We start from the raw sequence: 27,021 nt of genomic DNA on the forward strand, positions 1-27,021 counted from the left end.
TTGAAATATGAAGGGTATGTTAGCATAAAACTTTGCATCTGGGTGTCCTTACTAGCTGCATGGAAACACTTAAAAATAAATTCTCTTGATGGCACTTCTGAAGTGTTGTGTATTTTAAGCTATTCACAATGTTTTTTTTGAAACTAAGAAGACTAAAAATTCCCAAAAAACTGAAAACATTTAATGATTGCTTTTGTGCCAACAAATTACTTATATGTATATGTAAATATGTTGTATATCATTTAAGTACACACTCTTCCATAAGTGTGTTATTGTGTTCATGCACAATTTGTGCAGAATTATTGAATAAACTGCACACACGTTGTTTGAACTCCAGATGTATCATGAGTGCTGCATTGTACTTGCAGCAATGAAATTCATCGGAGGCTAAGAAGCAGAATATTCTACCTCCTGCTTCCCTGTTTCTCTGATCTAATATATTCATAAATTTTACATATTAACTGTGTCACTTTTGCACTCTCCGTGATCGTCACTGAGGTACTGATTCACCTCCTGTTGTTTGAGTAACATTCAGCTTTGGATTCAGTGATGTTTTCTTATTTTGAGTCTTGTCTTATGAGTGGTCTCTTCTTAATCAGTCTGTGATTCACTTCTGAACCATTTATAGTCACAGTCTACTTGTTCTTCTCCCAGTTATTGTGTGGTTAAAGCACATGATCTCTCTGAACTTTTCTAAAACTCTGAATTCTTATAGTGTAATTTTTAGAACATCTCTGTTCCCCTGATAACTCATCTTCTGTTCTCTGATCTGCAGGCCCCAAGCACAATCTACAGAGTGTATACTTTCTCCATGTGGCTAGGGGCAGTGTGCTTACCCTACTTTACTGCCCTTCCTCCAGTTTACCTTCAAGTTGGGCTCAGTCATGTTTCATGTCTCCTGTACAGGAGTAACATTCTGTTGTGTAGTCTGGTGTTATCCTACATTTTAGAAGAAATGATGCGAGTTGGTGTGTCTTGGTGTTTGATATAACTTTCCATAACCTGTTTCTTTATTGCTTCCCACTGACTTGTCAGTTAGGCAGGTTTTAGTACACGGATAATGTTAGAACGTATGGTATAGAAGGCTCTACTGAAGCATTTCTTGCGCAGGGTTTGCAACTAAGCAAGTGTAATTCATTTTTCTTAAATATTTAATGAAGTGGATTCATCAACACCTTGACACTGTCAGGTAGAAATCCAATGCAGAATTAGATCATATCTCAGAATAGCAGAACTCAGTAATATTTAAAATTAAACTCTTAAGGAGAAAGAAACTGTCTGGTTCCCTTGTTCCTCATTACTTGTTCCAAGTGGAACTATGTTGTGGGCCATTATCTAAACAACTACTTCCAGATGTAAATCGTTGTTCCTTTATTGTGTGTTCCATGCTGGTGTACATGCTTTATTCTAACCACTTTCAATGGATGTTGGTTAACACTAACAATTTACCTGCACAGTAATTTATTCCCATTTGCTGGTCCAGTCTTGTGGAAGTTGTGTTCTGGAGTCCAGGGGTCTCGTACATTTACTTGCCTGGTCTTCTGTACTTTTGTGTAAACCAGGTCAATAGATGTATCTTGGAACCAGTGCCTTTATCGTCTCTACACCTAAGGTTTCTGCATTAGATCCATAATATTGAGGTGCGGTGTTCCTCTTTAGGCAGTCTTGGCTGGCATGTTAATGCTGTCATCATGTGAATAGCAGAATCTGACCCAGGAATGGTCATCAATGATTTGTGGTCTGTAACAAGTGTAGTAGCCCCGGCATGAAATAGTGAAGCCTCGTAATTCTTTCTGTTATCACCAATGCCTCATTCCCTCTCTGAGCATCGTGTTTCTTTCACTTTTGGTCAGGATGTATGACACATTCAGATGCAGCGACTCAGCCTGGTGATTGGTGATTGTCCACTTCCCTCCACAGATGTTGCTTGATTTCCACCAGCTCTTTATTTCATACTTTACGTAAACTGTATACTGTAGACCTTGCTGCCTTTATGGTTAGACACGTGGCAGGTGGGTTTTAGCACATGCCCAAAGTTGTATACGATAAAGGACCCGCTGTTTATGCATCTTTTGCACAGGTTATGCTGTGGTTCATTTTTTAACAGTTGATGAAACAGAGTCAATTAACCCTTTGGCAATGTAAGTTCGAAATCCAGTGTGGGTTTAGATTGTACCTCCCAATACCAGAACTCAGTGATATTTTCAGATTTTCTCCTCTTGACCTTTGCTTGCATTGGCTATTGCCCGTTTACAGACACTCAGACGTAAATAAATTACTTTCTTCTGCACAAATTATTTTCAGCTTGACATTGCGTTAATGGAGCCTTCGGCGCGATTTCTCAAGTATCCCAAGGAATGAATGCGACCTGACAATTAACACCCACAAGGTCCTCCTCTGCGTCACCTGCACACTAGCGTGATCCTAATTGCATTGAGAGTGATGGATCCCCTGCAACATCTTACTCATAGATGCCTGGAATATTTTCAGTGGTGATTTTAACCATTCTGTTATTCATTATGGAAGTGCTACACCTTGTGAGTGTTAATTGCCAAGTAGTGTTAGAGTCAGAGAAATGGTCATGATACATCACAGAAACTGACCCCAATATGCCTCAAACAGCAAACACCTCCTCCTCTGTAATATTTATATGGTCTGTGACCTCACTGCTGTATTTCCTCACATCTATCGCCTCTGTGTCCATCTCCTGAGTAAACACAGATGCAAAAACTCCATTTAAGATTACCCCATCACTTTTGGCTCCATGCATAGATTACCACTCTGGTCTTCCAGAGGACCAATTTTGTCGCTTGCTATCCTTTTGCTCTTAATACAGTATATCTGTAGAAGCTCTTGGGGACGTCTTCTTTTAGTCCCCTGATTTCCTTCTTAAGTGTTCTCTTGCATATTTTAAACTCTTCAACTACCTCATTTGTTCCTGCCTGCCTATGCCTTCTATGCACCTCCTTCTTTTACCTAACCAGGGCCTCAATATCTCTCAGAAACTAGGTTCCATAAATATGTTACCCTTGCATTTTATTCTGACGGGAACATGCAAACAATGTACTCTCAATTTCACTTTTGAAGCCCCCCCCCCCATTTATCAAGTACTCCTTTACCAGAAAACAACCCGTTCCAATCCACACTTGCCAGATCCTTTCTGATAACATGAAAATTGAACTTCCTCCAATTTAGAATCTCGACCCAAGGATCAGACCTATCCGTTTCCATAGTAACCTTGAAACTAATGTCATTATGATCACTAGATGCAAAGTGTTCCCCTACCCAAATTTCTGCCATCTGCCATCTGCCATGTCTCATTCCCTAGTAGAAGATCTAATATTGCTCTCTCTCTTATTGGGACTTCTATGTGCTGATTAAGGAAACTTTACTGAATGCATCTGACAAACTCTTTCCCATCTAGCCCTTTTACAATATGAGAGTCCCAGTCAATATGTGGAATGCTCAACTCATCTACTATCAAAGTTTTATGTCTCTTGCAACAGTCTGTGATCTCTCTACAAATGTTGTCCTTTAAATCCCACGGACTGTTGAGTAGTCTATAATATAATTGCATTAATGCAGTCATACCTTTATTATTCCTTATTTCTACCCTTTAAGCCTCTTTAGACAAGCTCTCCAGTTTCCTGTGCTATTTTACCTGATTAATAATAATACCCTCCCCTTTTAATCCCTCCTGCTCTAAAACATCTAAAACAATGGAATCCCAGAACACTGAGCAGCCAGTCCTGCCTTTCCTGCAAACAAGTCTCACTAGTGGCTACAATGATTTTAGATTTAGATTCAACTTTATTGTCACTGTGCCAAGTACAGATACAAAGCCAATGAAATGCTGTTAGCATCTGACCAGAAATGCAAAGAATAGTGTTATTTACAAAATAACTGCAAATAAAAAATATAAAAGTACTGAGACAGCACAATATGGGTGCAATATTGCTTAGCGCTGTGATGTGAGGTTCAGCAGGGTCACAGCCTCAGGGAAGAAGCTCTTCCTGTGCCTGCAGGTGGGGTAGGGTAGTGGCTTTGTAAGCGTCAGCCACATTTGTGTAGACATGATCTAAGGTTTTATTTCCCCTCATAATATCATAATTTCACATGCTGATCCATGCCCTAAGCTCATCTGCCTTTCCTTTTACTCCTTGCATTGAAATATATGCAGCTCAGAACATTTGTCTAGCCACGCTCAACTTTTTAATTCCTGACCTTGTATGTAGGCTTAACAATATTTTTCTCTGCAACCACTCCACTACCTATTCCGGTGCTCTGGTTCCCATCTCCCCGGCAACATCTATGGAAAAGAGTACAGTTGATATTCCAGGCCGAGACCCTTCATCAGGACTGGAGAAAAAAAAGTCTTGATGAAGGTTCTTGGCCCAAAACATTGACTATACTCTTCTCCGTCAATGGTGCCTGGCCTCCTGAGTTCCTCCAGCATTTTGTGTGTGCGTTGCTTAGATTTCCAGCATCTGCAGACCTTCTCTTGTTGGTTGTTGCTCCACTGGTATAGTTATACATTTTGTTCATAGATTTTCTTCCCGCATATAAGGCTATTTGATCCATTGCGTTGATGCTGCCTCTAAGCACTTACTTATTTCCCTGTAATCTATTGTCTCTTCCCTTCTCCTGGATTACCTGCCACTCATCTACACAAGGGGGCATTTATAATAGCCAGTAAATCTATCAGCACTTCTTTACACTTGGGAAGAAATCGGAGCAGCCACGAGAAACAAACCCAGATTGTCAAAGGGTGAATGTGAAAACCCTGTACGCTGCACATAAGGTTAGAATTGAACTTGGGTCACTAGCTTACATACCATTATGAAAGGTCTATCCCCATCATTCTGGTACACTTTTACCAAAACGCTATGTTGCTCCAGCTTAACTTTACTTTGATCTGAGTGTTCAGGGTGTAGAGAGCTCAGTTAGGCATTTGGTTTCGTGCCAATATGATCTGGGAGCCCTTTCGTGCCCACGTATGAATCCTTCAACATACCATCATAATGTTCCAGAAGCTTCTTCATGATATTCATATTAAATAAACTTTTCCAATTCAACCACATTGCTATCAGCCCATTTCTCCTCCCAGCCAGTTTGGTCTATTCAGATAATCAACCACTATAATCAGCAGCCTTGCCTTTTTCCCATTATGGAAGATAATTTCCCATTTGTCCTAATTTTTCTAAGATTCTTGCCAGGACATGTTCTCAACTTTAATATGCTTCTCACTAATAGCATCTTCCTAAACATCTGGTTACACTTACCCATACCATAATGGTGCAGTCAGCAACAATATCAATATTTATATAAATGTCTTGACTATCAATGTTTATCACTTTGAAATCACATTTTATCTCTGCAAAATTTACCATTCACTCATGTTGTCTTTATATTTTGCAAACCTGCATTCTGACAAGAACTTAACGATGAAACTTCTACTATTGCTTCTGCCATTGGTCCGTATTTCAAATTGTCAGTCATTTTCAGTTCCCGTTAAAATCATTTCCAATTTTCAGAAATCACTTCCATTGGTGAAATTTGTATACCCATTTATAAGTTAATGAACTGTATTTAGTAACTTAGACAAAACATGGTCATCAGTTAGTCCACACACAAACGTAACTCACTGAGCATGATTGAAAATCAGTGTTATTGCTCCACCTCAGCAAATTCTTCAAAACAATTGTATGATCTCTAATTTTCCCTCTCGACTTCTGATACTGTATCTCAAACTTGTAACTCTCCGCTGTTACCAGCACTGAGTTGAAATGGTTTTAGTCTTCTATGACTTAAATCAGACAATGATAATTTAGTGGGCCACAGGTATATTTACCAAGATTGTTTAAGTACAATGAATAGACTGTCTTCATGCATGTGGCCTTATTCCAATCCTTTTTTCCCATACCCTCAGTTTGGACAATGTTACTTCCCCTGCAAATATTTCCATAGATGTACATTGGATTGCTTCTTGTGTTTGGATGTAACTTCTAAGATTTCTTATGCATCCGATCTCGGATAGTTTATCGATTATGGTATTAAAACAGAAAATGCTGAAGGTAGTCAGCGGTCAAGCAGCATCTGAGGGAAGAAAGAACATAGCCAGAGTTTCAGGTTGACGAATTCACTAACTCTGTTTCTCCTTCCACATGTGCTGCCTGACCTGCACAGTACTTCCTCTTTTTGTTTCCTATTTCCAGTATTTGTGTTTAAAAAAAATCCTGTTATCTGTACTGTTTCTACTTCAACAGGTGCTAGGCTTATCTTAGCGTTTGCAGGAGCTACTTCTTGTCATCTTCAAATCTGTACCTGCTACTTGTTGTGATTAATCATGAACTTCTCAGGTTCATGCTACCAGTATAGCCATGTTGTCATAGTGTCTTGAACGACCCTGCTTTGCTTTTGATGGGCACTGTCCTGTCCTTGTCTTCAGTATAGCCTATGGACAATTCTATGATGAGTTAACTTTATCAATGGCTTTTGTGAGGTGTTTGGACCAATACATATGAGACATAAGGAGCTCAAACGAAGTATGTGCAATTTATTACAGGGTTTTTCACAGAATATCCAAAGTGCACACATGTGCTTCTACAGTGCATGCATGATATAAAACCAATCTATATATTCCAGTTGTGCAAGTAGTTTTGTTGCCTTAACGCTAAGGGCAGTCTGATCTCTTTCCATTTCAGAGCTCTGAAATATCTCACCCTTAGGGTAATATGATTTGAATCATTTTTTTTCTGCCAGTTTGATATTTCCCAACATCATACATCAGAGTTGCTGGTGAACGCAGCAGGCCAGGCAGCATCTCTAGGAAGAGGTACAGTCGACGTTTCGGGCCGAGACCCTTCATCAGGACTAACTGAAAGAAGAGCTAGTAAGAGATTTGAAAGTGGGAGGGGGAGGGGGAGATCCAAAATGATAGGAGAAGACAGGAGGGGGAGGGTTGGAGCCAAGAGCTGGACAGGTGATTGGCAAAAGGGATATGAGAGGATCATGGGACAGGAGGCCTAGGGAGAAAGAAGAGGGGGACGGGGGAATATACTGCGTCCGGTGCTCCCGATGTGGCCTTCTATATATTGGCGAGACCTGATAGAGCAAGTGAAATTGGCAATCACCTCTGATCTGGGCTGACATTTACATGCCAGGCGGCACCTAAATAATTAGCTTGCTTATTTCGGCTTTTTTCTTAAAGATGTGCTAGGTGTGTCCCGGCTACCGCTGCGTCCCTGCATGCTTCACGGCCCGGTATCAGTCCGTGGCCGGAGGTTGGGGACCACCGGTTTATGCAAATGACCAAATTGACAAATTACCATTCAGGAAAAGACCCATTTATGCCTTCATTGCATTTCCTATCAGCTAGCTAGTCTTCTGTCTATGCCAGTGCTTAATGTGACAAAGAAAATAAACAATAAAAAAAGACTTATTTTCAAAATCAGCCCTGTAATTACAGAAAGTAGAGCATCTGTCATTGTAGCCCATTGAAGCTATCTTTGAGAAGTGTATAGAAAGGAAACTATGAACTACCGCTATTACCACTCAGAGTGTCGGAGTCCTGAGTTCATTTCTGACGCCATCTATAACGAGTCTGTATGTCCTCCCCGTGGAATGGGTGGGTTTTCTTCGGAAGCCCGCTTTCCTGCCACAGTCCAAAGACATATAGTTTGGTAGGCTAATTGGTCATTGTAAATTGCCCCGTAATTAGGCTAGGGTTGAATTGGGGGTCGCTGGGGCGGCACGGCTCAAGGGGCTGGAAGGACCTCCTCTTTGCTGTGTATCTAATTAAATAAATGGCCAGGGAAAGGTAGCGTGTCAAATAGAGCAGTCATATTTCATTGGGTTGTCAAGGTAGAGGTCTCCTGGATTGAGCCTATTACTCTCTTATTACCAGAAAAAAGTAGCTCCTGGCAGCAGGCCACATTCATGTTAGCCTTAAAACATTTAAAATCTTATTTTCATTGACACTTCCATTTTATAAAACCTTTCGTTTTGTCTTCTATAAAAAAACTTACTGTTGTTTGTAAAAGAAGCCACTCTCCCAGTCTGACTCTGAAGTCCTGCAAACATTTTGGCGGCGCTGGGTGAGATGACTCCATATGATTGTTTCAGTTTATATCAAAGGGAAAATATCGTTAAACATTTGTGTTACAATTAGTCAATCAATATATGTCTATTATTGTCAATGTTAGTTGATTCAGGGTTTGTTGTTTTTAATTTAATTTATTTATTTAGAGAAGCAACACAAATTAGGCCCTTCTGGCCCAATGAGAACCACCCAGCAACCCTGACAATCCCGCTTTAGCCCATAAGACCACAAGATATAGGAACAGAATTAGGCCATTTGGCCCATCAACTTGGCTCCGCCATTTCATCATGGCTGATCGATTTCCCTCTCAGCCCCAATCTCCTACCTCCTTCCCGTGTCCGTACATGCTCTGACTAATCAAGAGTCTACCAAACTCTTCCTTAAATATACCTAATGACTTGGCCTCCACATTCTGCCTGTGGGAAGGAATTTCACAGATTCACTACTTCTTGGCTAAAAGAATTCCTCCTCATGTCCGTTCTAAATGGACATCCCTCTATTCTGAGGCTGTGTCTTTGGTCTTAGACTCTCCCACCATCTCCACATCTACTTTTTCTAGGCCTTTCAACATCTGATAGGTTTCAATGAGATCCCCCCTCCGTCTTCTGAATTTCAGCAAGCATACACCCCGAGTCACCTCATATAGTAAGCTTTTTATTCCAGGACTCATTTTCATGAACCTCCTTTGAACCCTCAAAGTATGTATATAGATGAAGTAGATTTTAACCCTAACCTAATCAATTTACAATGACCAATTCACCTACCCAGTATGTCTGGACAGTTGGGGGAAACTAGAGCATCTGTGGAAAAAGCATGCTTTCTACGGGAAGGACGTACAGAGATTCCTCACAGAGGATACCAGTATTGAACTCTGAACTCCAACACCCTGAGCTGTAATAGCATCACACTATCCACTATTCTACCATGGCCATTTTGAGTGCACAAGGATTTTGAGTGAAAGAGGATAAATTAAATATTTCTTTTTTCCTCCGCTGAAAAGCTTTATGTTGTCAAAATTACTTTACCATTATATCTGGAAGTCTTTAAAATGGGAAAACCTATCAATTATGATACATAATTCAAGATGATCATAAATGAATATGGATTATTTTTTGTTTTAAAATATCCAACTCAGATGTTCATCAAAACTTTCGTTCCCTGAAGTTCTAGAACTGTATATTCAACAATGTATATAGATAAAGTAGATTCTAATTAAATCAGACTTTACCTGCAAAAGTGCTTTTGATCAGCACTAAACCTTTGTGAAACAGAAGATCTGTTTCCAAGCAAGACGCAGAAACAACAGTACTTCGGAATTTTAGTTGAGAGTGACTATCTCACAGGAAAGTGGCATACCCAAAGAAAGCAGAAATCTTGACTGCCTCAGTATTCTGAAAGTGAATCTAAGCTTGAATCAGTGATGCAATCAGGAATACTTTCAAAGTTAAGGATAGCATAAACTAATGGGTTGATCCCTTTAATGGTAATCCATAAAATAAGGAGGCTTACTTTAATACATTCATGCATTCAAATGTTTGAGTTTAAATTCATGGTAAGATTAAGTTAATCATCTTATTTTTCTCTGAACTGAATGAATTACCTGACTCCTGAGATTTGTGCACCTGGATGGCTTGGAAGATCTCCCATGTCTGCAATAAGCTTTGAACGTTTACAGGAATTCAGCTAGTAGAACTACCATATAGTAATTCCAGCAGGAAAATGGGGGAGACATGGCTGTGTGATTTCTAGTAGTGTGACTACTTTGTTCTGACAGGAGAGGTCTGGGGATGGGAGTGGAATTTGGTGAAGAGAAGCACAACAGAGGAAGAAACTCCCATAACAGAGAGTTTCAAAGATCCAGAAGAAGTCCCTACATTTCCACTCTCCAAACCAGCTAATGTGCCAAATGGTCTATATTTGGCAAAAATATCTGGGATCAAGACCACCAATACAGCTAGTAACTTTGCTGATTCACCTTCTTGCTATTGAGATTGTGGGGAATGGGTCTCATGTTTTGGAGGAGATGTTGGGGGCCTGGAGAGGTGTGTAGTAAGTGGTAAGCAGAAGTAGGATCAAGTCAGGTCATTTTGGGGTAGATGAATATTTATTTAGCATTAAGGCAGTGGACATTGGAGATGTTGCCAAAGAAGCCTTTGAAGTGTGACATACTGAAGGTGAACCTCACAGATCCTGGGAAGGTCAACGAAGGGATCATGTCCCACGGATTCTGCCCTCATTATAGCACAACAAGTCTCACTCAACTGACTAATGGGTGCAGAACATCAAATCTCCGGTAATTGATTGGAGAAGTCACTGGATGGTCAGTGTGATGTTGCGTTTGCTGTAGCATGACAATTTATTCCTCAGCTGAGCTCTCTGGAGTGGTTAAAGTTGATCAAGAGAAAATGTTCCATTTCCTCAGCCTGAGATAGGACAGAAACAGATCTGACAATTAGTACTTCCTGCTTTTTGGACAATAAGTAAGATAGAAAAAGGGGATTTTAATTTTGAGATCAGATGCTAGAAGGAAATATTGAAAATCTTGGTGTAAGCTCTGTAAAACAGTGGCTACCAACTCTGTTGTACCTTGCTCATTACAAACATCACCACATTAAGCTCATATATTTGCTGATAGGATGGTTAGCTGCAATAGGGAAAGGTATTAATTGCCCTCAGTAAGATAAGTAAGCCTGCAATTACATTTTGATCTCCGTATGTACTTTGGGAATTAATGGACATTTATAGGAGATTACCGAGGCACAGCACATGTTAAAATGAAGCCAGCTTGAATTTTTTTTGAAGTCAAGCTTCTGTTCAATTTTTGACGTCTGGAGGTTGACAATTAAGCACTGAATAATTAGCTCTCATTGATGCACTGTCTACCTGGTTTCAGATCCTTCGGCTCCACCTGCACCATCGAACGTGAGAGTCAGCAACTTTACTGCCAACAGCGATGGCACCATTACCACAAGGATCCTGTGGGACTTGCTGGAAGAACCGGACATTCCTGTTCACCATTACAAGATTTTTTGGAGCTGGACAGTCAACACAAAGTCAATGGTGCCAGCCAAAAAGAAAAGAAGGAAAACCATAAATGGAGTGAGTGCTTGAATATTTTATGTTACAAATACCTTGCCTGGCAAGTCAGTCCCTATGCAGTGAAATCCTTAATGTAACAAACCTCGTAGTGGTCAGTGCAATGCTACTACTGCTCGGCATGACCAGAGTTCAGAGTTTAATTCTGGCACCGTTTGTAAGAAGTTTGTACGTTCTCCCCGTGATTGGGTGGGTTTCCTCCAGGTGCTCTGGTTTCCTCCCACAATCCAAAGGTGTTCCGGTTAGTAGGTTAATTGGTCATTGTAAATTGTCCTTTGACTGATGTTAAATCAATGGGTTGCTGGGCTGTGTAGCACATTGGGCTGGAAGGGATTGTTCTGAGCTATAACTCTAAATAAAATAAAATATTTGTTGTAAGTCCATCTAAAACTAGATTATCTTATTTGTCCTTTATTCACATAAGCTCTGTTGCAAATGGACATGTCACTTCACTGTGCTAACTAGTTGGGAATGCAATAAATTATAACTCTTTCACTCATCACTTACGTTTTGCTTGGAGATTGAAGGTTTGATTTTTATTTTAGTTTGCAGATGAAGAATGGATTTATTGAGTCAAGAGCAGACATTTTTTTTGAATGCCGTAATTGAATTTGCTGCATGAATTCTGAGCTGGAAACAGATTTTGGAGTTTGTGATAGGACCAGATATTGTACACATGTCAATGGTGTTTCCTGTTCCTTATAGAATCAGAACCATGTGGTCTTGGAGGGTCTCCAGCCTAACAACAGTTATATGGTGGACCTGCAAGCTGTAGCATATTGGAGCCAAGTACGTCTAAAAAGTGCCAAGGTCTCTCTGTATTTTGGCACCCCTCGAATTCCCAGCATGAGTAAGGAATCATTTTATTTTCTGACAGTTATAGCATTAATTGTTAAAGAGGCATTTAGACAGATGCATTAGCAAACAGATGGAGGGATACAGACCATGAGCAAGTTAAATTGGCATCATGGTTGCTGGGCTGTTGTATGTTAAAATTTGGTACGTTACCAAAGGCACTTGCAAATATCTACAGGTGTACAGGGAGCTTTCTAACTGGCTGGTATGGGGGTGGGGAGGGGTTGCTGCTGCACAGGATTGAAAAAAGCTGCAGAGAGTTGTAACTTAGTCAGCTTCATCATGAGCACTAGACTCCGTAGTATCCAGGGCATCTTCAAGAAGAGATACTGTCACCCGGTTCAGGTATGGCCCAAGTGCGGAGTGAGAAGCACTGAAGTGGGTCGATAGTTCACAGACTTTAAGGCCAACCGTGTTAAAGGGGAAAGAAAACAATAAACACTAGGCCAAACAGGGCCGCTAACTAAAACTCTCAAATGGAAAAATGAAGCCTACACTGCAGCTGAAAAGAACAACTAAAATATAAAACGAATACCGCTAGTCTTCAGAGTCAATTACCTTGACAATCCAATTTCTCAGGCAAGACCGAATGCAAACTGGCAGCAAAGCATTGCTGTGCCGTGTCCAAGTCTCGACAAGCACTATGATGACAAGTATGGAGTTAAATACTATCACAATGAAATAATAATTAGCTGACACATGCATATTCACAAGAGTAATTGCCGTTCCTACTGCGCTGCCGATCCGTGGATGTGACAGACCCCCAAACCCTCTAGGCGCAGCCCCTGAGGCGCCACAGACCTGTGTCTGCTGGAAGTCCCGGATCAGCAACTTGTCCAACAAGTTCTTCTCCGGGATCCAAGTATGTTCTTCTGGACCATACCCTTCCCAGTTCACAAGGTACTGGACCTTACCATGTACCCGGCGAGATGCCAGGAGGCACCGCACAGTATAGACAAGGGAACCATCTACCAGGCAGGGAGGAGAGGGAGGTGGGGTGAGTGAGGCCCATGCAGAGGTAGTACAGGCTTGAGCTGGGAAACATGGAATACTAGGTGAATCTTCAGTGATACTGGTAGACGCAATCTATAGGACACCTTGTTGACAAACTTTTCCACTACAAACGGTCCCACGTAGCGCAGTGCCAATTTCTGGCTTTTGACTTTTAGGGGAAGATCCCTTGATGCCAACCAGGCCTCCTCTCCTGGTTTGAATGGCCTTACCTGTCGATGGAGCTGATCAGCCTGCCGGGAATGCTGTTTCAGGGCACGCAGCAGAGAAGCCCTGGCTCGTCTCCAGGTACACTTGTAGTGCTGGATCAGCTGTTCAGCAGCAGGAACTTCTACGTCAATTTCCTGATCAGGGAAGAGTGGGGTCTGGAATCCCTTCTGGCATTTAAAGGGAGACATACCAGTGGAGGACGACTGGAGGTTATTGTGGAAGATCTCTGCCCAAACCAGTTGGGAGCTCCAGGATATGGGGTTGGAAGAGGCAAGACAGCACATGGTTGTCTCCAATTCCTAGTCCACTCTGTCAGTCTGGCCATTAGATTGGGGGTGGAACCTGGACGAGATGCTGGCAGTGGCTCCTACAGAGCAGCAGAAAGCCTTCCAACAGCGGGAAGTGAACTGTGGTCCACAATCAGACACTGTATCTTGAGGAAAACCATGGAGCCTGAACACATGTTGAACCATGAGTGCCAGAGTCCGTGACAGCTAGAAGCTCCTGGTTCCCAACATCGTAATTCCTCTCGGCCGGAGTCAAGCGACGATAAAGAAAGGCACAAGGGTGCAGCCGGCTATCTGCAGATGAGCGCTGAGAGAGGACAGCTCCGATGCCTACATCGGATGCATCCGCCTCGACGATGAATGGCTGAGATGGTTCTGGGTGTTGCAGCAGCAGGGCAGTGGTGAAACGTCGCTTTAGCTCTGAAAATGCTTGGTTGGCATTGTCCGTCCAATGGAATCCTGCTGAGGTGAGTGCACTAACTGGAGCCGCGGTAGAGCCGAAATTCCAGATGAAGCGGCGATAAAAGTTCGCCATCCCCATAAAACGCCACACCTGTTTGACTGTAGACAGTTTGGGCCACTCTACAGCTGCCTGAACTTTACTAGGGTCCATTTGAACACTGGATGGGGTAAGTAAGTAAGCCCAAAAACGACAGCTGGTCTTTATGGAATTCACATTTTTCACACTTGGGGTACAGGTAGTTTTCAAGAAGCCACCTGAGGACTCTGTGGACATGCTGGATGTGCTCCTGATGAGAGCGGGAATAGATAAGGATGTCATCTAAATACGCAAACACAAACTGGTTCAATGTGTCCCTGAGTACCTCGTTAACCAAGGCCTGGAATACAGCGGGGGCCTTGGCCAGACCAAAAGGCATCACCAGTCATTCATAGTGGCCATTCGAGGTGTTGAAAGCCGTTTTCCACTCATCCCCTTTTCTTATGCGAATCAGATTGTAAGCATTGCGCAGATCAATTTTGGAAAATATGGTTGCTCCCTGGAGATGTTCAAACAGACGCCAGCAAGAGAAGAGGGTAGTGGCTTTTCACAGTGTGTTGTCCAGGTGCGGATAATCGATGCAGGGATGGAGCTTGCCATCTTCCTTGCTCACAAAAAAGAAGCCTGCTCCTGCCAGCGAGGTTGACGGACGGATGAACCCCATGCTTAATGCCTCCTTGATGTCTTCCTTCATGGCCACAGTTCCTTTTACTGAAAACATCAAGGAGATCCGTATATTCAGCTGGAATCCCAGACAGGTCCACATCCTTAACTGACACAGGAGGCGATTCATGGGATGGAGCTTGAGCTGGACCCAGACAGGTAGACGAGCATGCCGGTCCCCACTCTTAGAGTACCTTCAGAGACCAATTGATCCATGGGTTATGTCAGAATAACCAGGGTAGAACAAGTACCAGAGGCAGTTCAGGTGGATTAACCAGATAGAAAGATATTTCTTCATGGTGGTCGCCTTCAAGCACCAGTTGGAGGGGTTGGGTGGAAAGGTGGATCCGGCTGATTTCCAGAAGTCAACCGTCCAGCACCTTGATGTTGATCTTTTCTCTTAATTCCTGAGTTGGAACTCCCCATCTTTGAGTGAGAGAGATGTCCATAAGATTCCCAACTGCACCAGAGTCAATAAACACCTTAAGTTCATGGGTCTGAGACCTCCATGACAAGGAAGCTATGAGCATCTCAGGGGAAGCTGACTGAAGAGAGAACCGACCCGTCAGGATTCCCCTCCCTGCTGACGGGTATTCTCTTTTAATGGATGCCTGGAACGTGCCGCCCGGAAGTGGCCTGGATCACCACAGTAGAGGCAGGAACCTGTCCTCCAACGCTGCCCTTTTTCCTTCTGAGACAGGTGCATGCACCCCATTTACATAGGCTTCTCTGTGTCCATGGTCTGGGTGCTGGGTGGTGCGGGAGGGAGAGAAGGTGAGGAAAGATGGAGATCAGGTGGCATAGGAAGATTGAAACTTTCTTTCCCTGCGCCACTCAGTCACCTAGTCGTCAACTTGGATAGCCAGATTAATCAGGTCATCCAGACAATCCTCCTCGTCCTGGACAGCGATCTCATGCAGGACCCCTGTGTTCAGTCCATGCTGGAAGGCAGTGATGAGAGATTTCTCATTCCAACCCATCTCTACTGCAGTGGTACGGAATCTAACTGCATAGGCTCTCACCGTTCCTCTGCCTTGGTGCAGCTCCAAGAGTTGGTGGGCAGCCTCCCGATCCCGTACTGGAAGAACAAAAATCCTCCTTAACTCCATCACGAAATGTCAGAACAACTGGGCTGCGGGGTATCCTTGCTCCCGTAAAGCATTGAACAGGCTGATGGAGGTCCATCAAGAAGATTGACCATGTACACCAGCTTTCGCACATCATCACCAAAACGACCAGGCTGGGCTTGGAATGTTAGCTCGCATTGGATAATAAAATTATGCATCCACTGGCATCACCAGAATATCTGCCTGGAGGTGGAATACTCCGTTCCTTTATGGATGCAGGACTCTGAGGGTCCGAATGAGGGAATCAGCTCTGGTCTGGACACTTGAGTCCGATTGTCTGCGGTGAGCTGATGAACAGTTGCGGCTAGGGACAATACCTGTTGCTCCAAGTGAGACTGGGCTTGTTGGTATGAGATTATCTGTGTCATTGCCTCTGTAACTTCACTGAGAACAGATTCCATTGCCTGTAGCTTGTCTCCCACCTGACCAGTGAATCTGACAGCCAAGGTCAGCTGCTGTCTCTCTGCTGGGTCCATCTTTGTGTTGGTCGAGACTTGCTGTCAGCAAGTTCAGATCTGGCCCAAGTGCGGAGTGAGAGACACTGAAGCCGGTCGATAGTTCACAGACTTTAATATAAACAGTGTTAAAGGGGAAAGAAGATAATAAACTCTGGGCCAAACAGGGCCGCTAACTAAAACTCTCATGGAAAAATGGAGCCTACACTGTGGCTGAAAAGGACAACTAAACATTAAACGAATACCGCTGGTCTTCAGAGTTAGTTGATTCGACAGTCCAGTTTCTCAGGCAAGGCTGAATGCAAACAGGCAGCAAAGTGTTGTGCTGTGTCCAAGTCTCGACAAGCACTACAACTCCAAGTGTGGAGTTAAGTACTAGCATGATAAAATAATGATTAGCTGACATGTGCATATTCACAAGCGCAATTGCTGTTTCTACTGTGCTGCTGAATCCGTGGATGTGACAGGTGCCTCAAAAAGGCAGCATTCCTCATTAAGGACCCCCATCACCCAGGTCATGCCTTGTTCTCATTGCTACCATCAGGAAGGAGGTACAGAAGCCTGAAGGCACACTCTCAGCGATTCAGGAACAATTTCTTCCCCTCTGCCATCCGATTTCTGAATGAACATTGAACCCATAAACACTACCTACATCATACTTTATTTCAATTTTTGCACTATGTATTTAATTTAACTATTTAAAAATATATACTACATAACAATAATTCACATTTTTTTCTGTTATTATGTATTACATTGTACTGCTGCCACAAAGACAACAAATTTCACGACATAGACTGGTGATATCAAACCTGATTCTGATAGAACAATCAAGCAGAGAAACAGGCCTTTTAGCCCACAATGATCTATATTAACAATAAGATCTATACCCTATATTAATAGCTGCAGTGAAAATAAATGAGTTTGTGATTTAATACCCAATATGCTCATTCTTTCAACATTTTCTTTAACTTTGTAATAATGTGAGATTTCACTCATTGAGTGAAGGCTCCATTCAGTCGTATGAAATTTCTCTCTCTCTCTCTCTCTCTCTCTCTCAGCTATTTCACTCCGTTCGTAAATGTGATGATGTCTGTGCTAAGATAGCAGAGAGAGCAATTTCATGCTAGTTTGTCAAACGTTTTGCATAATTTCTAATCTAATTCTCATTTTCTATAAGTGTGAAATGTATTAGATATTATTGTGCATTCTCATACTGGAATAATGGACTATTTCATCTTTATTTCCTCATTGGAGCCCCACTGCAAGTGGGAATGTCATTTCATTATGTTAACTATTTGGGAAAGCAATAAATTACAGCATAACTTCTGTTTCTCTCTTAGCGCTGTGGCATCTTTTTGAAGGCAGTATATTTCTCAGAAACCACTACACTATGCACCTCTTCCCCATATTTATTGCATACATAATTTCGTAGGACTGGATAATTTTGGAGAGGAGGAGGAATAATGGATGTGCATCTCATATTTCATTAATATCCTCTACAGTTGAAAACCTTTTAGGTTTTTTTCCTGTTTACAGACAGCCTGGTTGATTGTTTGACATTTGTAGTTTGGGAATATTTGAAGCAGATGGGCACAATAGAGGAGGAGAAAGCTTTAGCTGAGAACATGAGAGGAGATTTTACAAGAGGGTGTGAGGAGGGACTCAGGCAGTGAGGCATGGGCGACAAGGTGGGGTAAGGTGGGATCGGACCAGATTTCAGGTGAAGCGTTTGACAGCGCAAACATGAGGAAATCTGCAGATGCTGGAATTTCAAGCAACACACACAAAAAATGCTGGTGAACGCAGCAGGCCGGGCAGCATCTCTAGGAAGAGGTACAGTCAATGTTTCGGGCCGAGACCCTTCGTCAGGACTAACTGAAAGAAGAGCTAGTAAGAGATTTGAAAGTGGGAGGGGGAGGGGGAGATCTCAAATGATAGGAGAAGACAGGAGGGGGAGGAACGGAGCTAAGAGCTGGAAAATTGATTGGCAAAAGGGATATGAGGCTGGAGAAGGGAGAGGATCATGGGACGGGAGGCCTAGGGAGAAAGAAAGCATTTGACAGGATCTGTTGGGTAGACTCCTGTGCCTTCTAGTTCAGAAACGGCTCTGTAAGTGCACCCAGCTTATGGATCCAGTTCTGTTCCTCTCCTTACACATTCCAAAGATTCCAAAGTTTCAGGAAGCCCAGTTGATGTCAAATATAAATCTAAAAATGCATTATCATGGAGGCATGTGGCCTCCTTAAAAGCTACTTCTACCCAGGCTGCATCTGGCTGCTTATTTACTTACCTTTGAATATTTACCTCAATCTTAAATCTGGAGGATTTGATTCTTACTGAAGTCAAGCTAGAATTTTTTTTTACTTCATCTGACCCATAACCATATATTCTTCTCATTAAAATCAGAATGCTTCCTACTTCCCTGGTTCCTTCCCATAGCATTTACAGCAAAGAGAGTCCAGCTGCTTTGTACTTTTTACATAGCCAACCATACCTACTTATTCAATCCAGTCAATGTTCTCTCCCTTTCCTCTTCACATGTTTGTTCAGCCTTTCCTCTATGTTGTTCTCTTTGTTCTTATCTGACAACACTTACCACTTGTGAGAGAGCCTGTAAAAGTAAATCAGTCTTGGATTATTAAATTCATCAAAACCAAATGCAGCTTGCTAGATCCAAGGAAACATGACCATTTGATTGTGGAGGGATTTTGAAGGATGGTATTTGGAATGTACTGAGGAATAAAGAGATTCATATGACTCCTGATCCCTCAGTTTCCTTCTCTAGCTCCCTATCCCTCATTTCTTTTGTTTACCTTTGTGGTTGCACTGGAATGGTTTCATTACCTGCTTTCTGTTAGTTACAGTGCCGTACGGCCATAGAGTAATACACCATGGAAGCAAGCCCTTCAGCCCAACTTGTTTACGCCAAGCATGGTGCCCACCAAGCTAATCCTATTTGTCTGCATTTGGACCACCTTCCTATAAACCTCTGCTATACATGTACTTCTACAATGTCTTTTGACTGTTGTTAAATCGTATCTGCATTAGTTATTCTCTCTGACAGCTCATTCCCTACACACACCACTCTTTGTGTGATGGAGTTGCTCCTCAGGTCCATTTTAAATCGTTCTTCTCCCACCTTAAACGTATGCACTCTAGTTTTTAGTTTTCCTTTCCTGGAGGAAAAAAGAGTTTGTGTATTCACCCTGTCTATGCCTTTCCTGATTTTATACACTTTTATACGATCACCCTTTGGCCTCGTATGTTAGAAGGAATAAAGTCTTAGCCTGCCAAACCACTCTAAGTCAGGATCAAAGTAAATCAATGAACAAAGTACATTTATTATCAAAATACATATACTGTATGTCACCATATATTACCCCAAGTTTCATTTTCCTGTAGACATGTACTATAAAACAAAGAAATACAATAGAATCAGTGAAAATCTACACAAAAAACAAAACTAACAAACGACCAATGTGCATTCTGTGTGAATAAATAAATAGATAAACAAACAAACAAATAATGAGAATGAGTTGTAGAGTCCTTGAGAGTGAGTCCATAAGTTGTGGAATTAATTCAGAGTTGAGGTTAGTGAAGTTATCCTCACTAGTTTAGGAGCCAGATGGTTGAAGGGTAATAACTGTTCCTGAACCTGGTGGTGTGGGACCTAGGGTTCCTGTACCTCTTTCCTGATGGCAGCAGACTTGAACCCATGAGTTTCCTCCAGCTGTTCAGGTTTCCTCCCATATTCAAAAAACAAACAGATGTTGTAGACTTGCTATGTTGGTGCCGGAAGGGTGTAACCCTTGTGGGCTGCCTCCAGCACATAGTCGGAGTGCATAGTCATTGATACAAATGACGTTCACACCGTGTGTTTCGATGTAAATGTGACAAATAAAGCTAACCTTTATATAAAGTCACAGCCTACTTGTTGTCGCATAGCAGGTGCAAGTTGGAGATGAGGTTCTGTGGAAACTCTGAAATTGAGAAGGATGCTTCACAGTCCCTCATGAGTGATGGACAGATAGAACATCGAACATAGAACATAGAATAGTACAGCACAGTACAGGCCCTTCGGCCCACAATGTTGTGCCGACCCTCAAACCCTGCCTCCCATATAAGCCCCCACCTTAGAATCCTCCATATACCTGTCTAGTAGTCTCTTAAACTTCACTAGTGTATCTGCCTCCACCACTGACTCAGGCAGTGCATTCCATGCACCAACCACTCTTTGAGTAAAAAACCTTCCTCTAATATCCCCCTTGAACTTCCCACCCCTTACCTTAAGGCCATGTCCTCTTGTATTGAACAGTGGTGCCCTGGGGAAGAGGCACTGGCTATCCACTCTATCTATTCCTCTTATTATCTTGTACACCTCTATCATGTCTCCTCTCATCCTCCTTCTCTCCAAAGATTAAAGCTCTAGCTCCCTTAATCTCCGATCATAATGCATACTTTCTAAACCAGGCAGCATCCTGGTAATTCTCCCCTGTACCCTTTCCAATGCTTCCACATCCTTCCTATAGTGAGGCGACCAGAACTGGACACAGTACTCCAAGTGTGGCCTAACCAGAGTTTTATACAGCTGCATCATTACATCGCGACTCTTAAACTCTGTCCCTCAACTTATGAAAGCTAACACCCCGTAAGCTTTCTTAGCTACCCTATCCACCTGTGAGGCAACTTTCAAGGATCTGTGGACATGTACCCCCAGATCCCTCGGCTCCTCCACACTACCAAGTATCCTGCCATTTACTTTGTACTCTGCCTTGGAGTCTGTCCTTCCAAAGTGTACCACCTCACACTTTTCAGGGTTGAACTCCATCTGCCACTTTACAGCCGACTTCTGCATCCTATCAATGTCTCTCTGCAATCTTTGACAATCCTCTACACTATCTACAACACCGCCAACCTTTGTGTCATCTCAGCCTTCTACCCCCATATCCAGGTCATTAATAAAAATCACGAAAAGTAGAGGTCCCAGAACAGATCCTTGTGGGACACCACTAGTCACAATCCTCCAATCTGAATGTACTCCCTCCACCATGACCCTCTGCCTTCTGCAGGCAAGCCAATTCTGAATCCACCTGGCCAAACTTCCCTGGATTCCACAACTTCTGACTTTCTGAATAAGCCTACCGTGTGGAACCTTGTCAAATGCCTTACTAAAATCCATATAGATCATATCCACCGCACTACCCTCATCTATATGCCTGGTCACCTCCTCAAAGAACTCTATCAGGCTTGTTAAACACGATCTGCCCTTCATAAAGCCATGCTGACTGTCCCTGATCAGACCATGATTCTCTAAATGCCCAGAGATCCTATCTCTAAGAATCTTTTCCAACAGCTTTCCCACCACAGACGTAAGGCTCACTGGTCTATAATTACCCGGACTATCCCTACTACCTTTTTTGAAGAAGATGTATTACAAACCTGAATGATATCACACTTCAGTGCGGCACATTCACTGGCTGAGAACCACTGCATTCGTTACGATTCACTGTCAGAAGTTAGTATAACAGTGAACACAATAGAGTGACCTCTTTCACATTGTCCCATGGTGTCCTTATTGATCCATGGTGACCTTATTTCGTGCGGGTCACGAGTTAATAATGAATAGAGCCAGAAAAAGTATACATAACTAAATGAAGTATTGACTTCATTGGCAGCAAGCATTCAAGCGCTGTGTACTAATAAGAGTGATTGGCTAAAGGTATGATAATATGCCTTAAATCAGCTTTCTAGTCCATAAAGCAATATGTATAACCTTGAATACAGGCAGCATTTGTGTAATTTAACAAAAATTTGCCACAAATTTACTTACCAGTTTATAGTGAAATCCATTTGTACTGAACTGCTATTGAGCTTAAATTTGGGATACATGGAGCAAATGGACAGGTTTTAATTTGTTAATCAAAGTGTAGTTACTACTGTGGAACATTGCATTTTTGTATTGGCCTGAAAGGTTAAACCAGTTTGGAGGGACGATTGGACTTGCAGAATACTAGGTCTCTGTTAGTGGTGAGCTGGACAAGATTACCACTTGCATGTGGCCCTGATACAAGTATAGCTTGTTTAGATTTACCAGTCCAAATCTCCTGACTGAAGTCATTCTAATTCAAGTTGACAATGTCCTGAGTGGTGGCAAGTATTGATATACAGATAATGCCTGCCAATTTACATGCCCAATCTCTGCACTCTGTAATAATTCATAATTCATAAGTAATAATGTACTGTGTAATGTTCTTCTGTGAGTGGGCTGCTTTGCTTAGAACATGGAACATTACAGTACATGATATCATGTGGAACTTATAACCTACTCTAAGATCAATCTAACCCTTCTCTCCTACATAGCTCTCTTTTTTCCTATCATCCATGTGCTTATCTGAGAGCTGCTTAAATGTCCCTAATGTATCTGCCTCAGCCATCACCTGGGCAGAGGGTTTTGCACCCGCCACTCTATGTGTAAAAAAACGTACCTCTGACACCATCCCCCCATACTTTCCTCCAATCTTGTTAAAATTATGCCCCCTTGTACTAGCCATTTCTGCCCTGGGAAAAAAGTCTTTGGCTGTCCACTCAATCTTTGCCTCTTATCATCTGTACACCTCTAAGTTTATGTTGGACTTTTGATAAAGCTGAACTGGTGGCATGGTATTTATCCTGAAGGCTTATGGAGGTTAGATTATTGGAGGTATTTAAAGAGGAACAAGTTTCATTTTTGGATGAAAATCCAAAGGATTCAGGGCTATGTGGCCACAGAAGAGGTGATGGGGCTGAAGTTAGATCAGCCATGATCATATTGAGTAGCAGGGGAAGGACTGAGTGGCCTACCCATTTTCTACTACCACCTTTTTTCTTCTGTTCTTATTGTTGTATAACTTTCAGCCTCATAAACTCTTCTGGGGCATTCAGCCGGGTACAGGTGTTGAATTTAACTGACATTTCGATGACAAACTCTGCCATCTTCATTAGAAATGATGCTTAGACACGTCTAGCCTGGTGGTATATACTCAATATATACGAAGGTCTCAGTCTAACTAAGAATTGGAATATTATTTTAAACAAGGTGGGACAGCGGAAACCTGATTGGTTGAGGACTGACCAGTCAGGAGGGACGGACGATGGGAGTTGACGATACAATATGTACCACTGGGCTAGAAGTGCCTAGGCATTATCCCTGATGAAGATGCTGGACAACAGGAATTCTGCAGATGCTGGAAATTCAAGCAACACACATCAAACATCAAAGGCGACTCTCTCCGCCATGAGGAGGTACTTGGTGTCCCTATCCCAGACCCTTCCACACCTTCGGGACACTTTCTTCGCCGTCTGTAATGGTCCTACCCGTTATTTCATCCTCCGTCGGAATCACGCCTGCAATCGCCGTTTTTTTGACTTTGTCATGTTAGGCAAAGATTGCAAGATTCTACATCTACGGACTCCAGAGCCTGCCGGCCCCGACACTAGCAGGCATGAACTTCAGATTGTGTCCCCTGCCATTGATCTCGGCGGCTCCAACACCTCAGGACATATTCAAAACCCGGACTCCAGCAACGACCATGGACACCTTCACAGGGATTGCGCAACCACCAACTGCGACTCCAGCCTTGAACTCCAGGCCGGGTCTTTATGTGCTGCTGTTGTGACTCCCGTCTCCCCTTCCCCCACCAATACTCTGCAATCCCGTCTCCCTCAGATCCCACCGTCAACTCCTCGGCCCTCAGAGGCTTCATCTTCCTCTCACCCCAACCCTCCCCTCTCCATTGACACCCCCAGCCTCCCCCCTCCCCCCTCTGATCCCAGCTCTCATCCGTGCCGGGTCTTTACCATCCCCTCCGACCTTCAACTGTCGGAGGCAGAACGCTCTGTTCTCAGTAAGGGCCTCACGTTTGTCCCCCTTCGCCAACACCTCAGCGAGTTCCGTGTTCGCCATGATGCGGAACTTTTCTTCCGCCGTCTCCGTCTCCGAGCCTACTTCTTCGGCAAGGACTCTTCCACCCCCACCGATGACCCCTTCTCCTGTCTTCAACCCTCCTCTTCTTCATGGACACCCCACTCTGGTCTTCTGCCTGCTCTGGATCTCTTTATTGCTAACTGCCGACGGGACATCAACCGTCTCGACTTCACCGCACCTTGTCCCCATTCCAACCTCACTCCTTCGGAACGCTCTGCTCTCCACTCCCTCCGCACTAATCCTAACCTTATTATTAAACCCACCGATAAGGGGGGTGCTGTTGCAGTCTGGCGTACTGACCTCTACCTTGCCGAGGCACAGTGACAACTCACGGATACCTCCTCTTATTTACCCCTCGACCGTGACCCCACTAAGGAGCACCAGGCCATTGTCTCCCACACCATCACTGACTTTATCCGCTCAGGGGATCTCCCATCCACTGTTACCAACCTTGTAGTTCCCACACCCCGCACTTCCCGTTTCTACCTCCTACCCAAGATCCACAAACCTGCCTGTCCTGGCCGACCTATTGTCTCAGCTTGCTCCTGCCCCACCGAATTCGTTTCTGCATAGCTCGACACAGTTTTATCACCCCTTGTTCAATCCCTTCCGACCTATGTTCGTGACACTTCTCACGCTCTTAAACTTTTCGATGATTTTAAGTTCCCTGGCCCCCACCGCTTTATTTTCACCATGGATGTCCAGTCCCTATATACTTCCATCCCCCATCAGGAAGGTCTCAAAGCTCTACGCTTCTTTTTGGATTCCAGACCTAATCAGTTCCCCTCTACCACCACTCTGCTCCGTCTAGTGGAATTAGACCTTACTCTTAATAATTTCTCCTTTGGCTCCTCCCACTTCCTCCAAACTAAAGGTGTAGCTATGGGCACCCGTATGGGTCCTAGCTATGCCTGCCTTTTTGTTGGGTTTGTGGAACAATCTATGTTCCGTGCCTATTCTGGTATCTGTCCCCCACTTTTCCTTCGCTACATCGACGACTGCATTGGCGCTGCTTCCTGCATGCATGCAGAACTCGTTGACTTTATTAACTTTGCCTCCAACTTTCACCCTGCCCTCAAGTTTACCTGGTCCATTTCCGACACATCCCTCCCCTTTCTAGATCTTTCTGTCTCTGTCTCTGGAGACAGCTTATCCACTGATGTCTACTATAAGCCTACTGACTCTCACAGCTATCTGGACTATTCCTCTTCTCACCCTGTCTCTTGCAAAAACGCCATCCCCTTCTCGCAATTCCTCCATCTCCGCCGCATCTGCTCTCAGGATGAGGCTTTTCATTCCAGGACGAGGGAGATGTCTTCCTTTTTTAAAGAAAGGAGCTTCCCTTCCTCCACTATCAACTCTGCTCTTAAACGCATCTCCCCCATTTCACGTACATCTGCTCTCACTCCATCCTCCCGCCACCCCACTAGGAATAGGGTTCCCCTGGTCCTCACCTACCACCCCACCAGCCTCCGGGTCCAACATATTATTCTCCGTAACTTCCGCCACCTCCAACGGGATCCCACCACTAAGCACATCTTTCCCTCCCCCCCTCCACCCCCCCCGCATTCCGCAGGGATTGCTCCCTACACAACTCCCTTGTCCATTCGTCCCCCCCATCCCTCCCCATTGATCTCCCTCCTGGCACTTATCCGTGTAAGCGGAACAAGTGCTACACATGCCCTTACACTTCCTCCCTTACCACCATTCAGGGCCCCAAACAGTCCTTCCAGGTGAGGCAACACTTCACCTGTGAGTCGACTGGGGTGATATACTGCGTCCGGTGCTCCCGATGTGGCCTTTTATATATTGGCGAGACCCGACACAGACTGGGAGACCGCTTTGCTGAACATCTACGCTCTGTCCACCAGAGAAAGCAGGATCTCCCAGTGGCCACACATTTTAATTCCACATCCCATTCCCATTCTGACATGTCTATCCATGGCCTCCTCTACTGTAAAGATGAAGCCACACTCAGGTTGGAGGAACAACACCTTATATTCCGTCTGGGTAGCCTCCAACCTGATGGCATGAACATCGACTTCTCTAACTTCCGCTAAGGCCCCACCTCCCCCTCGTACCCCATCTGTTACTCATTTTTATGCATACATTCTTTCTCTCACTCTCCTTTTTCTCCCTCTGTCCCTCTGAATATACCTCTTGCCCATCCTCTGGCCCCCCCCCCTTGTCTTTCTTCCCGGACCTCCTGTCCCATGATCCTCTTGTGTCCCCTTTTGCCTATCACCTGTCCAGCTCTTGGCTCTATCCCTCCCCCTCCTGTCTTCTCCTATCATTTTGCATCTCCCCCTCCCCCTCCCACTTTCAAATCCCTTACTCACTCTTCCTTCAGTTAGTCCTGACGAAGGGTCTCGGCCTGAAACGTCGACTGCACCTCTTCACCAGCAACTTTGATGAAGATGCTGGAGTTTGTTATTGAAACGTCGGTTAAAATTGATACCTGTACCTGGCTGGAATCCCAGGAAGAATTTATGCATCATATACGCCAGGGAAACACTAGATCCTTTTTAACTTTAAGTCTGGTTGAAATTAGAACAAAAATACAAGTGTATTGCAGCTACTGCCAGAATGGTAGTCAGTTAGTATTGCCCTATAGATACATTTTCTTTCTAAAGTAAATGTTCAAGGTAAATTTATTATCAAAGTGCATATATGTCACCATATACAACCCGGAGATTTTTTGTGGGCATACAATAACTCTATAGAATAATAACCATAGCAAAATCAATGAAG

At 43.5% G+C, this 27,021-nt stretch overlaps 1 protein-coding gene across 2 annotated transcripts in view; it reads left to right on the forward strand.

Moving 5' to 3' along the window:
- LOC134349062 (anosmin-1) overlaps positions 1-27,021 on the forward strand; it is a 208,571-nt gene that overhangs the window by 156,917 nt on the left and 24,633 nt on the right. For both annotated transcript variants that reach the window (XM_063052918.1, XM_063052917.1), the window contains exons 7-8: positions 10,995-11,200; positions 11,903-12,047. In XM_063052918.1, the coding sequence (XP_062908988.1) occupies positions 10,995-11,200; positions 11,903-12,047 (351 nt within the window). The remainder of the gene's footprint in view (positions 1-10,994; positions 11,201-11,902; positions 12,048-27,021) is intronic.

The sequence above is a fragment of the Mobula hypostoma genome, chromosome 7 (genome assembly GCF_963921235.1).
Source record: "Mobula hypostoma chromosome 7, sMobHyp1.1, whole genome shotgun sequence".
NCBI lineage: Eukaryota > Metazoa > Chordata > Chondrichthyes > Myliobatiformes > Myliobatidae > Mobula > Mobula hypostoma.